Here is an 18,310-nt window from a genome sequence, read left to right as displayed (position 1 = left end):
CAGGACCTTGCTTTTGGTACTGAGCATGTTGTAACTCAAGCCAGAGCTTTGACTCAATTTGTGATATCATGGTTTTAGAATTAGTTCTGTCACAGTTGATGGCTCTGTTTTCGTTATTTCGCAGGCTACATAGTAGCAAAAAATGTTGATTTAGTGTTTTAGAGAACACTTCTAAATGCTATTATTTTGTTCCCATGAAAAGTATTTGTGGCAAACTTTTTTAGTTTGAACAATGATGTTTTGATGCTATTGACTGCAGTCAGTATTGTGTTTGACAACCAGCGCCTTCTCTGCATATGAAAAGCAGCCGTTTTCAATTTCATCCTGTCGTGTCTATTGCCAGCACTAGACAGACTGAAACAATATATTGTTGTGCAATTGTGACCTGAGAGAAGGCCAGGTAGTGACCTTGCTCAGCCTTGTTTGGTTTTGCTAACACACCAGCTGTTTTTCAAATGGGGGTTACCAAACACTGCAACTGTTTTGCAGGGGAACTGTGACGAACAAACGAGTTAAAATGATGGTGTGCAGCCTTTCGTGTTGTTGGTTTTTTTCTCGGCTTGACCACACTCCTCGTGCAGAACTTGTGTTCAACAATACCATGAGTAGTCTTGAGGTAATGGGGACTAAATCCTTGAGTTGCTTGTTCATGTATGGAAAAGTAATGATTAATTTTTGCCTGGGTGAAGAGTACATTGTTCTGGCGAAGCCTAATCCCTAGATAAACAATTCTGTCAGCAGAAAATGGAACACCTGAATTCCTGGGGAGGCTCATGCCTTCATCAAGTTTTGTAGCCGAAAACCCTGCAGGCCAAGCAACTGTCCCTTTCATGGTTGATGGATGGTTGGAGTAACAAAAGGGGCCTCCCAAGACAGTGGGGCCCTGGCCCAGAGGGGAAGGGGGTTATGTTTGAGCTCTGAATGATGAATTTTAACAGAGGTATGCGGTATATTTTACTAGCTTTAAATTACAGATTCTTATCATATGTTCACAAATTTTGGTAGAGTCAAGTCTACCCGTGGATACATGTATCTACAATGTAATAAGATTTGCTAAGCTAAAAAAAAATCAGCATCGGTTAACAGAAGATCAAATAGCTTCTTATAACATTTATGTGTACTGTTTCATGTCTCATTTGGATTTGTAGATACTTGTATGCATATAGGCAAGAATTTATTGTACTAGTAGTAGAGGGGGATTGATCAGTATTTGAACCATCAGCTTGTCTAGGTTGGTAACATTGTTGTGTATGGTTGCAATATGGTTTGAAATTTAATGGAAAGACCAACCCCATGCAGGTGTTCTTCATCATACTTGACCACAGTTTCAGACCATCTGCTGGTTGGGGAATAGTTGACCACAAGTGTACCATTTTATACCTGCCATAAACAACACCACAGAGACATTTTGATTGGCCACCAATGGGAGCATGGAGTGGACTGCCATGCCCTTGCATTGTTACCAGATCTGACCCACTTATCTCCTGTAATTTTTATTCCTGACCCCCTGTGAGTACAGGATGAGCGACAATGTGTTGCAAAGCATCAGGGTTGGACAAGTCCCATTGCCCACTTGCCCAGGGCAAGTAAAAGCACTGTTCGGGCAAGTAAATATCCCCCTGGACTTGCCTGATTGGGCAAGTAAATTTTTTGGATGCAAAGTATAGCCCCTGCAGTATTTTGACCAAGTTTCAAACAATTTTGATAAATTAAGCATCCAATATTATAAACTCTATCATAATAAAATAATTTCCTTTCTGCTAGTAAAATGCATAGAAATACTTCATATTTTGGGCAAGTGAAAAGTTGGTTCGGGCAAGTGGAAATGACCAGGCACTTGCCCGATACGGCAAGTGGATTTTTTAAAACTTGTCCAACCCTGAGCATGACAAGAAAATTACGGAAACATGCCTTTATCATGAATCAATGATAACATCAATTTCTAAAGTACGTATCTTATTACTTCCAGAGCTTGAAATTTATTTATGGGAATAGGTACTAATGCTAACCTAAGAATTTAGGTACGTAGAAAATTCTTTGGGTGTACAAAGTAATATGTCAGACTGTCTCTTCAGAGCTTGAATCTGAAATTCTGTTTCTAATTTAATGCTTATGTGTGGTGACCTTTAGTCACCCTCTCCCTGTACTATGCTGTCATGTTCTGAGCTATTTTACTCACCAATTTTTTTTACATTTTAAAGGTTCTATGGACTCTAATCACAAGGGGTGCATACTTTGTGTAACATTTCTTCTTTAAACAAGTCATCGTAATGCTGTGACAATGATAGCTTAATTTAAAGTAATGCTGTGCATCTGATCAGTTGCAGGTACCTAAATAGGCACCTGAACAGATCTGTACCTGTACCTGAACAATTTGACACAAAGTATCTTGTGGTCTTCAATGATGAAAGAACAGTCACTTTAGTACAGTTAATTTGGACTTAAGCTGCCTCCTGCTTCTTTTTTATAGATTTCTTGATACCACAGGTCTGGATGAAATTATTCACACCCTGGATGAAATTATTCGCACCCTGCTCAGATTGTTAGGAGCACTGGAGGACACGTTTCTTTGTAGTTGTTGTCAATCCCACTGAAAAGCTTGCAAGGCCAGGTCAACAGTGTGCCTTGACCCCAGGGGCCTGTCTAGCCAAGAGAAATATAACCACAGGTGCGGCAGACATGTGTTTGGCAGACTACCCTCCAACAATTAGAGCTGAGCACATTTTCAGGGGAGGTCCATTTGAGTATGAAACAGTATACGCCAAGCAGTGCAGCTGGTAGGGCACAAAGGGAAGGGCATTCTTGCAGTAGGTTCAGCCCTAAAAGTTGTTTCATGTTTGGTTTGCTTTATGTTGTGAGGCTTTCTCTACGACTCAAGCAACATATGCTCTTCACTTCAGCCCGTTTGTACCAACTCTGCCAGAATGAAATTTTGATCAGCACACAATGTCTATGATGTGTGAACTGCATGTTTCTAGCTGAAAGAAGATTGAACCAATGCATATCATTTTATATTTGCCTGTGTCAGTCCCAGTTCCTGTGCTGAACTGCAGGTATGTCAATGTGACCTTGTCTCCAACTGTTGTGTGTTGCCTTCATTATGTTTTCCAGACCATCTTGCTCCCATGACTGCGTTCTATCAATCACAAGCTGACTGGGTAACAAAATAGATTTCTTCTACAGTCTCCCCTGAGGCAGGGCTTTGCAGTGAGTTGTATTGACCTTGGCAGCAGGCTTAGTCCTTTGCTTTTGATAATTCTGCTTCCAGGGAATGAAAGCAGTTCATTTCTTTTTGGCGACACATCAGGGGCGGAGGCATTTTAGGCCATCATGCAACTTAGGCCATACCTTTCTTGTTTAATTATACCCTGTAAGTACATTACAAGCCGTCAAAATGTAGGTGTGGCAGTTATAGACTGCAATGCCATTTTCTGGGGAAGGTAAATATGGGGTCACCACAGTGTGATTTGTAGCGGGAGGCCCAGGGGTGTGTTGTCCTGACTCATTCTTCATGTGCCTCTTGATGTAATTTACCAGGTTTAATTTACAGCTTATGTCCTAGTAAAGAAACTCAGTCATGGCCCTAAATTGTTATTTTAGACTGTGGACTGATGAGAACACCAAACTGCCTGCTGATAATTGTTCATTTTTAAATTGGTCCAGAAACCAGTCAACTGTCTTTTTTCCAGCAAGAAATACCTGCATCCTACTGGTACCAACCCAAGACACTTTCAATATTAACATGAATTTGGCCATGTGTGGTTATAACTCAAACACCTCTCACTACAGTGAAGGTGGACAGTTTGCGTCCTGGGCTTGTGCTTATGGGGAAAATTTAGGACTGAGTATAACAGCAGTAGTCATGGCTAGTGGGTTGGCTTGGAAATGTGTGCGGTATCATACAAATCCATCCATAACTTCACTAATTATACTGTCCACAGACCTACAGACAAACGGCGCTGAAAACAAGCCTTCTCGGCAAAGGTAAAACGTATTCTGGTGACTCTGGTAATGTAGACATATCAGGAAGCCACTGGTGTAAACAATTGAGTGTGCCTTAGCTCCTCACAAAGCACCAGTAAAGTGCAAAGAGCATTTCTTGGGTACATAGGAAGGGTTGATAGACATACAGATGATCAATTGTATTTAGGTTACAGTAACCACTCCCTTTTCTGGGAAGGCTCTTTTGTGTGATTGATGGATGGTGGAAGGCAAGCTGCTAGAGAGTAGACAAGGGCACAAGGACAAACTGTATCAGTTGCCATGTTTGTTTTGGACCACAGGAAGCCAATGGGTTTCAAGGCAAGGAATCAAGAAACTTGTTTTTCTGCACTGGTGGAGGTAACATTGAAAATTACCAGCACCAGATAAAGTTTACCTGTATCGCTCAGAATTAGTGAATTATGCATCATAATAAAAACTGTTCAAAATCTCTTTTATACTTCATAGGTGGAAACAGTCAATGCAGCAAAAAGGAAATCCATATACACCTACATGTACATGTACATATAAACCCTCTACATGGACTAGTGAGGGTTGGGGGCAAATTGACACCAGAAATACCTGTACAGGTGCATACATGTGCATATGCAGGTGGTATTTCGAACCCTGAAGGCATCCACAGAACTACTCTGTAGGTTTGCCTTGTGAATGGTATCTATGTACTGCTAACAAGGGACCAGGATAGGGTACATAATGCGTTTTACTGCTGTGCATTTTCTGCATTTCCAGGCTCTGCTTTGCTAGCTATGAAATAGCAGTATGGTATGTTTGACATGAGTAGCATACTCTTGAACCATCTGCATTGTAATGCTGTTAGATATACGATCCTAAAGTAGGTTGCATTCCGGCTTGTTTTGGACAAGAGGTATTCAGTTCTTATCTGTCCTGTAATGTGCTGCAGCTAATTGTCCACTTGGTAGAGTCTGTTTATTCGTCTGTAAATGTTGAACGACCAACCATTTTTATGTCAATATGTGATATGGAAAAAACTGTGTTGATATGAATATTTGCAACCTAATCCAATGGTCAACTCAAGTAATGGTATGGTCAATATATCAGATGAGCATGTTGGCAGAATGTAATGTGCAAAATCTTGAATGTAGCGTGCATAGTATCTATAGTTTTCAAATGTTGCATCGGAGATATTTTATGCAAGGAAAAAAATTATTTTGCAACATTGACCAGGCATACAACAGCTACTGTTGTTTCGCACAGGTGTAATACAGTTTGCCAGTGTGCTTAGCAGATGACTCTTGGGTCCAGGGTCTGTGACAAGGGCCCTCACATCTGAGCCAGAGAATATGAAAATAAGGAGGTTGCAGTTTTAGAAAATGGATTGTAAATTTTTATAAAGTACATTTAACTGTGCCCAGTAAAGATAGCATGTGTCTGACTCTGAGAAGAAATGGTTTGAATGTAAGCCAAAATCAATGGGACCTGGGACTACTGTCTCACTGACACTGGGCTTACTTTGCAAACTTGATACCTCAGGAGACATTTTGGGAGAGCCACTTACATGTATGTTTTGTGTTTTATTCTATTTCATTCACATGAATTGAAATAGCATAAGGGAAAAAAGCACTGAGTAATCATAGATATCATCTACTCATTGCAAAATATGAACAAAGAACAAAATTGGACACATAATGATAATGATAATTATAACATGTGAATCAAAATTCCTGATGAATTAAGGTCCCATCCCTAGCTATGGCAGTTTGTAGTGTATGGGAGGGACAGGCTGCCTATAAGAAGTATGGTACATAATGTGGTGTCAGTGCAGAGCATGTATACAAGAGGTAGAAACACTTACATGTATTTTCAGGGAAGTAAGTTTTTTCTTCTTTAAATTTTGTTAATGAAAGCTTTAGTTTTGAGTTAAGCAGTACTCTGTCTATGAATGGAGTTTGGTAGGGACTGGGCAGGTGAAAACTAACAACTATTGACAGGGTTGGACAAGTTTTTGAAAATCCTCTTGCCGTATCGGGCAAGTACATGGTCATTTCCACTTGCCCGAACCAACTTTTCACTTGCCCAAAATTTACATGACATTTTTATGCATTTTACTACCAGCATCTTATTTTAGAGATTGTAATGATGCATACTTTATTTATCAAAATAATGTGGTTTGAGACTTGCAATGGATTTTCTGACAAAAAAAGTAAATTAATATAATATCAATTTGGCAAAATGATGAGTAATTTTGTTCCAAACACCATAACAGCTATACTTTGCATCCAAAAAATTTACTTGCCCAATCGGGCAAGTACAGGGGGATATTTACTTGCCCGAACAGTACTTTTACTTGCCCTGGGCAAGTGGGCAATGGGACTTGTCCAACCCTGATTGATTATTTCCCAAAAATTGCACAGCACATCCACTGATTGTTTTCTTATCTTCCTCTCTGAACCTCTTTTGTTATTCTCCAGGAGTAAACTGAAAGGTGTATGTATTGACATGGTTCCATCCAGGGTTGGATGAATAACTCTGGAGCACAGCTGTACTACTGTAAATGCAAGATAAAATTGACCCCTTTATGCCAGTTGTCTGGAGTCCATTCTAAAAGGGCAGTCGTATAGATGCAGGTTTTCAGGATGACTTCAGATTGCCAAATACATTTAAGGGCAGAATCCAGACCCAAAATAAACTGGGGTGTGTCCCCATAACAAATTGGGGCCACAAGAACAGTCCATTCTTGAGTAAGGACTGGGGTAATTTTGAAACGAACTTCTTTGTGTGTGGAAGTGATTTCAGACTGGTTCATAACATCACATTGGCAGAGTTTGAAATACCACCTGCTTATACATGTTAGTGCAGGTAAAATTGGAGCTGAGCTGTGCAGGTATTTCTGATGTCTACCATCAATTAACCTGCACTGGTCCATGACAAAACCAGCCCCAGACACTAGGGGGGCATGTGAGGGGTGCTGGTCATTGAAAATGCTACTAGGAACATTTTTTTTAAACATTTCAATTGGATAGAAGCTGTGGTGCAGGTAAACTTATGGTGCAGGTAATTTTGAATGGTGCCTGTACCAGTGCAGGTAATGGGGAAAAAAATTTGAGGCCTACATTGGGGTCATTGGAAGAGTGCATTGTTGAATACTGGGCAGTTTTTTGAAATTCAGTTTTGGACAGGTGATTATGAAAATATAATTTTGTGCTAAAGTTTCTGGACTGGTTTTTAAGTGGGTGCCACTGAAAGAGTCCATTCTACATTTTCAATCAATGGGATTGGGACCCTGACCCATGGCCTGTGGGTACCCAGGATACCTGCTGACTACATGTATAAAGACAGCCATCGCCAGCGATGTTGCGACCATAACATTCATGCGACAGTATATTGTTATTGTTGTATATTCTTTCGCTTGTCTCATTTGTATTCTCCTGTTAATGGGTGGGTAAACAAAGTGATATCGCCGATACAGAGGATAGTGCAAATTTGAGTAGCAGAATGGCTGGAGAAGGTGGGGATATTTGCTCAGCTGTAAGTGGTGACAGCATACAAGAAAACATGCCACATACACACATTGGTCAGGACCCGATTTACACCAGGACATTTTCATTACCCACGTTACTGTATATCTGCTGTTGCTGGGCAGCTTTTTCCTGTGTGCAAAAATATTTGATCTCGCATTATTGTGAAAACTTTTCAAAGAAGATAACGGAAGAAAGGAACTAAGAAGAGTGGATTTCAATTAATTTAGGCACGCAGGTAACTTAGATAGTGATGTATACCAGTTAATGCGAATTGTTGATTCATATAAGTAATGAGGAAAATTCTGTAACTCCTACAATATTACAATACATAGAACATATATAATGTAAGGGACATAAACTGATAGCAATAGATGTAAATAAATCCGTAACTTGTATAACTGATATGAAAATACCATGATTCCTTACTGGAAAATACATGTACTGGGGATTTCACCTTGTTCATGTGTATGTTAGTTAATGGTGGAGATAAATGTGCATAGATCATTATGTAAATGTGGATGTCATTTGTATAATTGGTGATGAAATGTTAAAATGGAATTCTGCCAAAGGATAGATTAGATGTAATTTATTTACGAACAACCAATTGAAATAGATTATCCTAATTACAACCTTATTTCCACAATTATTGAAACAAAATAAAGCAACAAGACGTAAAACGTACACAAGCTTTAAATATTTCATGGCTGTACAGGTCTGGATGCACAGTTGATTACTGTAAATATGACACTAAAGAGGATCAGGTGTGGACCTACACCAGACCTGAACCTGAATGTTCTGGACTGGCGTTCACCTTTAGTTGCCAGGCTAGTAACTTCCCATGTGCCCCTTAACAAACAGCCTTTTATGGGGATGACTTTCTGCATGCTCTGCCAGGTTTAGGGGTTCCTAAATGCATACAAAATGTGGCATGGATAAATTCTTGAAAAGGTCGCCTAGCAGTCTGCTGTGTACCTGACTGGAATGAATATGCAGGATGTAGCCCAGACAACTCACATGGTGTAGTTTTGGGTACATGCCAACAAGGAGGTTATGCCATTGAGTTAATAGTAGACCTTGACCAGCATGTTAAGCAACAAATTGTGCCTTCTCAATGACTCAGATATATTGCTGATGCATGGCGATTGTGACACATTGGTTCCCTGGCTATTATTTCTAACAATGGTCTTTTCAGATTTACTAGCTTTATTACCTTTGCCAAGAAGGTTATATGTTTTTGGTATGTCTTGTGTATGTGTGCGTATGTGTGTGTCTGTCAACACAATAAATTGTCACAGGTTATGGTATATAGGTAGTTTAAACGATGCTTGACATGATCAGATGAGGATCAGGGCCAAATCTGCATCATTAATTAATGAGGAAATGCTATAAATCTGCTGCATCCCATGATAAGACTACTGTAAATATTGAAAGTTTGTTGGTTGTTTTATTTTTGTGAGAATCTATGACACCATGAATGTCTCACATGTATGACTACCGTACTTTAGAAATGATTCAACTGCAAGTTTATAATGCAGGGAAAACCTCATATTTCCTCTTAGTGCAAAATAAAACTACTCAGAAAGTAAATGAATTTGCAGCATTCAAGCATGTGGCATATGTGACTGTATTGCACCCCTGCCCTGCCCTGGTTGAGAGAAGATTGGTGCGCCTTGATGTAGAATAGATGGCCTGCTTTACTCCTGTCACAGAGAAGTCATGTTCAGTATCCAGAATCCGATGACCCCCAGAAGTGACTCATGTTGGTTAGTGGGAGGGCCAAGTCAAGTTTGGCATGTGTGTACAGACATGAGTTGACTTGACAGTCTAAAGTCAGTTTGCTGAGAGTTCCAAATCACTTTGTAGCTCAATGTTTAAAGAGAATGCTCCAGAGTTGGAGAATGTGTGTGTAAAGGATGTCTTCGTCTATTTTAAGTTTTATGTTGCTAGCTAAGTGCTGATTGCAGGTGTGTAAATTCACACCTCACAAGCACAGGTTCTGGTTTTGGAAATTTCAGACATGTGTCTTAATGTAGGTTTGTTTGTTATCAAAATGTGTCTGCCATCCCAATTGCCCATTCTTGGAATAACCCCTTATAGGAAGACAGACCCAACAGATCAGTCAGAATGTGGTTGGGACTCTACCCATGTCATTGGTCTGACATTTGGCAAAGGTCAGTTTGCAGAAGGGGCCACCACAGGGAGTTTTCAAGCATGCTTGGTTTGCTTCCCTTCAGTAACAACACTTGCTTTCACTGCTCAGGTGATAAATATTATTTATTACCCTTCCTAATGCATAGGTAATGTGACAATTTTTTTTGTTTTGATGGCCTAGCTACTCATTGAAGCATAGTTTCAAGGATTTATCAGATAATTTCAGTGCACAATCTAATTCTGATGTACACGGTGGGTTGTGAAGATCAATACTTGTGTCTGGAGGAGCAGAACCTGTGTTTGCTGAGGTTTGCATTGCACCTTGTGGGTGGAATTACTGTAGTGGCTTTATTGTATGCATTGGTAGAAATGTGTCTTTGTGCACAGGTTTCAGGTCATATTTAGAATTAAAATATCTGGATCTGGCCTGACAAGATCTGGGTTAGACTAAGAGGTTGATCTGGCCGGATCTGGCATAGTTGGTAGCCTGGGTTCCAAACCCATAGCACACTGGACACAAAGTATCTCCAGTGTGCTATGGGTTTAGAACCCAGGCTATATAGTTGGCTCCGATATAGTAGATATGTTTCACATGTGGGTAAGTTGATACTGAAGTGTTGTTTACCCTTTACAGTCTGGTAGAGACTAGTATTGCTTGTAAAAGGTTGAACTTTCCCAGACGTACGACACACAACCATGGACATCTGACAGGTAATTTTTTCCTGGTGTAAATTGCCTTTTGCGGGTGCTATAAAGAAGTAGAACTTTAATGGAGTTGGCATGCTGGTCAGAAAAACTTCAAAAAGTACCAAGAGTAGCCACAGAAAACAGCCAGCTACCCAGAAGGCCAGGAATGAGTGGTCCCACCTGCCCAGGAACTGTTGACAATACCAACCTCTGTTTTGTTCTATAGTATCTGATACTTCTCCTGCAATTTATATGCAGCCTTTTCTAGTGATATACAGGAATGACCTAGAAACAGATGATGAGGTCAGGGATGATATCCTGGTAGCATTTATAGCAAGAATGGACCCATTGTATTAGCAAAACTGCCTTCCAGGATCTGGTTTTTGTGAATCCTGATGAAAGGAGGCAAGAAATCTAACCCTACTGTGGAACATAGCTGTTATCCTAGGGCAGGATAGATTAGGTAACTCTGTGTGATTGTAAAATGATCCATTAATTATTGAGAGGAAGGATAATTCTTTTTTGACTGCATACCTCAACAAATATTTGGCCTAATATACTTACAGTAGATATGGAATAATATACAAGGAACTATTAGAACTAGAAGGAAGGCACATATTAGTAAATTCATTTTTTCTATAACCTAGGCAATCAGCCATACTATAGGATCTCAAGGATAATTGCTGGTCTGATTATACGAGCAAAGAAACGTGGGATAATGGCACAATGGCTTTTTCATGGACGTTAACAGGGTTCCAGTATCATATGATGATGATTTTTACTTGATGTCCATTTTACATAGAGGAGATGTATAACAACAGTTCACAACTCAGCAAGAAATCATCCCCTAAAGTAACCTTTGCCCTTTCTGGCTGGGGGTGAAAAATACTGTGTAAGGTCCCGAACTCCTGTTTAGTTCTGTGTTGTTTGTGTCTGCTTTGCCTTGGGCTTTTTTGGTTAGGTAGTGATACTTACTTCAACTTGGCTGAGTCTATTTAGCTGAGAATATGTCAAGTTTTGTGAGTGGGTAGTTTGGCATACCTGTCCACTTCCTGGGGCTATTGCCATTGTCTTTGCTTAGGGAGGTGGGCACTGTAAACCTACTGTAAAAACCACCCCCAAAACATTCACCCATTTTTCCTTGTCACCTCTTTATTTGTGATGAGATCAGGCATCTTCACTATATGCATATAAGTGCAAGCTTTATTTTATGTTGATTGATTCTGTTGATTCCATTGTAGCTTTGCAAATCACTCATGATTAGAATTCCGCTTCATTTATATTGACTACCTTTGATCAAGGGAAGCTAGTCATGAATTTCAGTTAGTGGAATTTTCCCAAGATTACTGACCTAAATAGGTTAACGGCACGCATATTTCAGATGAATGGGCTGCGAGTATAAGAAGTAGAACAGAGCGACCATCAGGGTGTGAGTGGTTCATTTTGAAACTAGTGGTTATTCTCATTATCCAAATTTTGAGTTGTTATAGGCTCCATATATACATCTGCTGCCGAATATCCCTTTTTGATGACAATTATATTTACATAGTCTTAATGGCCAACATTACATTTGAGTTCATGTGGTAGGGCATCATCGTATCTCTCAGATTCTTAATACTTTTTTGTGTTCGCGGTTATAGTTGCTAACTATATAACCCCTTTTCCATGACTATGGGATATATAGTAGAAAGTAGAAACCATGCTGCTCTGCACAATAGTCTGCCTAATGACAACACACTGACAACTTACAATTTTCCCCATGTGTTGCACCAATCACCAGTCAGTATGGTTTATGGATCATTATTGGGAACATTGTATACGCAGTAGACCCAGCAGAAAATTGACTGGGAAATTTTGCTGGTGCCACCTGCAGCCATAAGCAGCAAGCAAACATAAGTGCAAAAAGAACAAAAAAACATCATGGGTACTCCAGAAGGACTATGACCTAATGTTGCTATCCAGAAAAGTATTTCTGCGGGAAATATTATTTAGAAACCAGAACTGATTTGGAAGTACTATTATTATACTATATAGTAAGCACAGAGTATCTGTCAATGTGCAGTTAAACTTGTCTGTTGATTATTCAGTGTAAGAGACATCCATAATGATAACTTTTTTTTTCTCAATGGACATCAGTTGAGTATTTTATTTTAGGAAAGCAAATTTGGGTTCCAAGGATGTAGGGTTTCCCATTCCAGGCTGTGATGTTCTCATGTATGCTATTAATGGTATTGAAAATACCACCACCATGAGATTGTGTTTTACAACAGGTGGCAGAGATGTTATTGTAACGTTTCTATGATTTTGCCTCCCCAGGTTTATGTGGAGTTTGATGACCGAGACTGGGAGCAGCGAGAGTGGCTGAAGGTTTATGAGGGAGGCTTTCAGGTGTTCCTGGTGGAGAAAACATTGGTGTGGGGCCAGCGTAGGGGCATCTCCAAATCAGCCGTCCTCTGGCCTGCACTGGTAGGAGCAGATTACATCATTATTTGATTACAATGCACTCTATGGTTATACACATCTAAAGGGCTTGCAACCTGTCAGATTAGTGCATAAATTCCTGAAGGAGAATTCTTTTGAACAGTGTATATTAGGAAGAAAGCCAGATGAGCTGCTTGCAATATTATTGTATTGCATTTAAAGGGTGGAAATAATGTGGAAATAGCTGTTGAATGCGCAGTATGTACATACAAAGGTAAACACAACAGTGTGTGGGTCACAGCCATTTAGCCAGCCCATACCAGGTTTTGCATTACAAAAATGTGTGACAATCCCATGGGATGTGGTGCGCCATATGGAGTGAATTTGTCACGAAAATCGCATAACCTTTCCCTGAGCCGCCTGACCCCACTTCCACAAACAAATTCACCACATGTCTGACCCTGCTATTTAAAACTGACATCCCTGTGACCTGTTTGTGGATCTGCAGGCAGGGTTTTAGACACTTTTACAGGTCTAATCCATTCTGTGTCTATTTGAGCAACTGCTCTCATTGGAAACAATGGCGTGGTAATGAGAGTGAATTTTGCTGCCAGCCATGCATAAATCAGCACAAATTATTCATTTGAGGGCTGCTGGCAATGTTGCTGCAGTACATTATACTGCCTTAGGAACATGGGCAACCTGTGTGCAGCAAAAATGGTATACTAGGAAAAGATGTACAATAAAGGTCTTCACTCTTCATTAAATGTCCCTCAAATAGGCATGAATAAGACCATTGCAAGTGGGTCTACATATAGCTTTTGCCAAGAGTCATATTATCATTGGCTAACATATGTAGTAAGTCGTCCATGTGTTCAAGGAATAAACTATAGCAATATTTACATATTGGTTGATGATGACCTTCCCTTTAGCTTGAATTTATACTCTATTACTCTCTTAGTGACAAGTGATTTTTACCATTATTGGCAGGACCAGCTGGGTAAGACATAAAAAGACTGGCCATTATATTTAAACTACACCTGCACAAAGTATCAAGCCTGTGTGGGGTCAAATATCATTTTTATTAAATAGGTAACAAGAGTTCGATGACCTCATGCCTTTCCTATAGTGTTGATCTCATTGACAAACATTTTAAATATCTTGATTATCTTGAAGCTATAAACCATTCACTGCAGTTACGTGTCAGCAAATGTATATACTTCCAGAATCAAATCAAGATGATATATAGAGCATGACTAAAACCACCTTGAATTGGGATATTTTGGGTTATGCTAGCCCAAATAAGTTGTGTTTTGGAATGTATACAAGCAGGTTTGTAGCGATCACCGTAATGGTAACGATGAATTATCAACTGCACATATACAAGGAGAAATGATTAAAAGAATCCAGAATATTGTCTGTCAAAGCGCTTCAATACAAGTACATGTCCTTTTTTATTGCTGCACATACGGCCCATTGATTGAATTTGAGCAATCGCAAATTTAGACACAGCTGAATCTTCAATTTCCTGAAACTGCGGAATTTAGCCAAATCTGAAGATACAGTAATTTTTAAATTGTTTGCTACTCAGGTTTCCATACTCTATATGTATATCCTGTATTTTGTTCAAAAACTAGTCTCACGGAATTAAATTAATTCCAGCATTTGGTGAAATTTAATACATTGTACCTCAATGTTGCATGTTCTCAACTGCATAGGTTGTGCACATTCCTTTTTCCATTTGATATGAAGGGGTTATAGCCAAAGAAATCAATACTCTTACATACATAAAAGCTTTCCTATCTCTGGAAAGGGAGATGTAATCAGGAGTATTGAAAATCACCCATTTGAAGAGAGCATGTCTACCTGGGAGTTAACGTTCACAGCCAACACACAGTGCAGCACCAACCTTTCCTGGCCCCCTCTCAAGGCCACAGCCATCATCCAAGTCAATGACTTGTTCAATCAGGAAAAGGCTGGCACAGTGAATGGGACAAGCGTTGCCTGGTAAAAGGTGATTTATTCTTAGCTGTAGAACATACAATATAGAAACCTGTGTGGAATACCAAATATTTTTGCTTGTGGGCCATAGTTCCAAAGTCTCCCCATGCCTTGTGTAGATATCCAAATATCATGGAGAATTGTCATCAAGCTTTGTTCATGCATTCATGAGTGATTTGAGTTTGTGATTTTAACCTTGCTCCCCATGATTTGTCTTGACAGGCAGTTTGTATTTCTGCCATCTTCTATTGATGAGCTAAAGCTCACTCCAATGTAGTTGTCCCTCCAAATGCCTTCCATCGTCTTTCTAATGGGTTTTGAAATTGACAGCTTTACCCATCCATTCTGCTCCTTGGCAAGCAGAAAATAAGAGTTAATGACCACGAATCAGTCCCAAGAACCTATTAAGAGTGCTAAAAGATCAAAAGTAACAATACCACCATTAGCAGACTCATTTATAATTTGGTTTTTGTCAAATCAGTGAAACATATATGGGAGTATTTTGACATTTAGCTTGAAGAAAGAATGGTCAAATTTATTACCTAATTTTGCTGGTAGGTAATATTGCACCCTACTCTAGTGTACTACTAATCAACTGTAAGTGTCATTGCCTGCTGCTACCTGGTGTATGATGGCTGTCACCTCTGCAATATGATAAAGAAACAGCCAGGGTAAATATGAATTTGCAACAGTAAAAGTGATTGTATGATTAAATGTTTCCTTCCCTGATGATCCTTGCTCCATGCTTGAAATGCTATTTAGGTCATGGCAGTGATTGTCTCACAGGTAAACAATTATTGATTTGCTGCTTTTGAAAACTTCAAAGCATGTTGAGTTAGCCATGCTCTATTTGAAGACTTCTTGTTGACCTGTACAAAAATGGTGCAGAATGTGTCTCATCAAAAGAGGGGATGTCTAACTAAGCTCCCCAGTTAAACTTTCTGGCACTCATGTTGCTGTTATCACATAGTCTGGAATACCTGTATCAAACGTTATCGTAGTTCAGGTAATGACATAAGGAAAGGAACCATAAACTAGTAAAATAAAAACAGCACTGGAAGCACTGCACAGAAACACCAGCAGGACAAGGGTTAAATGATGATTGAAAAATCAACAGATACAAATTATGCAAAACTGAATCTTGCATGATTAATGAGGAAATTATATCAATCTGCTAACTATTGCTAGCTAAAGTCCGTTGTAGGACTTTTTAACATGTGACACTCTATTGAGGAAGAGATGAACATTGGTAGATATCAATTATGCAAATGAAGAAAAAGGTTTGCTGTGGTGTTATACTGTTTAAGTGCTGACCTCTTGCAGCAAAGTCATGACACTGTGAATATGTATTTCTACTGTACTTCAGAACTGTTTCAAGCATGAAGTTCAAAAACAACAAAAAGCTCCTTTGTCCACTGTGAAATTAAGTCTGTGTGAAAATAGATTAACTTACCGTATGTAGCATAGCTCATAACTTTCTGACTTTCAAGTTGCAACTCCAAAGTTACATCATCTAAATTAACTGCTCCAACTTCCAAGCTACCTTTTTACATAAAACATTCAAGTGTTGTATCGATTTCAAAAGCTAATAGCCTCATAAAAGCCAAAGAAACCTTTTAGTCAAATGATGCAGGAATTAACAAGATACCTCAGGAGACTACTTACCACCACAAGGAGGATAATTGTTAACTTTGTTGGTTGGGTTGATTTGGTAATGGTTACCATGTTTGTATGACCTTGAATGACTCCCGCTGATGACAATGATGCACAGCAGCTGTACCAGGGGTCAAAGAACTGAAAGGTCTCATTGTCAACAAGAGTTTGATAAACACACACAGTTTGCTAAAAGTCTAGTGTGCCAGAAAAGCACAAACATTCACCATAAAAACATGAATTTCCATGAAAACAAGACATTATTACATTCTATTTCTCATGTTAGGCCAACCATATCATACTCTGCAAGTCTATGATATATTTCACAAGTTCCTGTAGACTACAACTTGTATTCTTGGAATTTACAGTCAAACCTGCCCAAACAGATCATACCTCAAAGCCAACGACCTAGCCGCGGTGACCGTTTCTTCTCAATCCCAAAAAATTTATGAAAATAGACAAGCATTAAACAACCTGGCCAAGACGACCACCTGTCCAGTGCACCTATGGCACAGATTGAGACCATTCCAAGTACTGTATACTCCCCAACTTATGAGGTTAGCTGTCAGAGTGTTGAAACAATTGTGGCAATGTTCAGACCATCTAGAGTGACACAGTAGTGCAAAAACCCCAACAGGTCCCAGCACTGTGTACAGGTGACTGGTGAATGCACTGGTTTGTCCCTGTAGTGTCTGCAGCTACCATAATATTTACTGGTTACCTTGACAATGTCTGGAGCTGTATTGTGTGAAACCAGTTAGTTTACTGTGCACAAAAGAAATGTGCAGCTAGTCTGTATATAATGTGGATTTCCTTGTAAGAATTTTGAAGCCACTGGTATTTCTTAGGCCCTCTTTATATGTTGAATTTGACGATATCAGGACTTGCAATGTGTCAGTGGCATTTTCTGTCATGTAGAGAGGAATTTCATGGCCGTGGGAAAGATTTTTCTGACATTGGGAAAATCACCCATGATAACTGCAAAGTAGTCAGGCAACATGTTCATGTATATGGCTTCTATACCTATGGTATGGAGTGAAATATAATTTTACGGTTTATTTTACAAGGGACAAATCATTGAATGCCTCATAAGATTGCCCTTAATGCCTACCAGTAGCATGCTACTCATTAGGGACCAGGTACAGCCTACAACTAAGATGAAATGTTGAGACATGGCTAAAGTGATTCAGAGGCAAGCTAGCAAACCAAGGTTTGTACATGCAGTTGGAAAGGTGTTTGATCTAGAAGCAGGGTAGGTAACCAAACCCTACACCACACTACATTCTGCAGGGTTATGTAGGTGTTTGCTTGCATGTTGATATGCATGTCCAGTCACACCGTTTCAACATAGTCTGGATTATCTCAATGCCAACCCCCCACCCCTTCACATTTGAGCAGGCTGTTACAAGATGCTATCAAGTGGAAATTGAGCTAGTGTTTACCAGTGTTGTTTATCTTCTCTCTCCTGTTGTTTCAGACATTCAGCTACTTGGTGGACAAGGTCAGCCTCGGGCAGGGCGGGAGATGTGTTCTGGAGTTCCTCCATGACCGAGCAAGGTAAGATGCTATGACTGAGAATACTGCATACACTGAAATCTATCAACATTCATCCGGTTTGCAGGCACACATGTCAATTTTCTGGGCGCCATATTGTTTGTCCTGATGTCACGGAGTTGCAGCGTCTCACTGTGCTTTAGCGCAAGATTTGCTTCTTATTGGTGACCAGGTCGATATATTGCATTGAAATTAAGCATCATTATTGGCGGGAGTGGGACGGCATGTAGAGGGTCATTTTCACAGGAAAAATCTTACATGGATAGCTCCTGCTGTCCTCTGTTGACATCAAGATGACATGACAAAACACAAGTGTTACACCAAGCCAGATGAGCAGAGGACGATCTCTGCATTTCTCTGCA

General features: G+C 39.7%; 1 protein-coding gene across 1 annotated transcript in view; it reads left to right on the top strand.

The window, feature by feature from the left end:
* The window catches only part of LOC109478506 (probable JmjC domain-containing histone demethylation protein 2C), a 49,445-nt gene that overhangs the window by 4,111 nt on the left and 27,024 nt on the right, over nt 1–18,310 (top strand). Inside the window, exons 2-3 of the mRNA XM_019780088.1 lie at nt 12,636–12,785; nt 17,872–17,951. Coding sequence (XP_019635647.1) covers nt 12,636–12,785; nt 17,872–17,951 — 230 coding nt within the window. The remainder of the gene's footprint in view (nt 1–12,635; nt 12,786–17,871; nt 17,952–18,310) is intronic.

The sequence above is a fragment of the Branchiostoma belcheri genome, unplaced genomic scaffold, assembly GCF_001625305.1.
Source record: "Branchiostoma belcheri isolate BF01 breed outbred unplaced genomic scaffold, Haploidv18h27 scaffold44, whole genome shotgun sequence".
NCBI lineage: Eukaryota > Metazoa > Chordata > Leptocardii > Amphioxiformes > Branchiostomatidae > Branchiostoma > Branchiostoma belcheri.
Note: the sequence above shows the minus strand (reverse complement) of the source record. Positions and strands in the feature narration are given on the sequence as shown.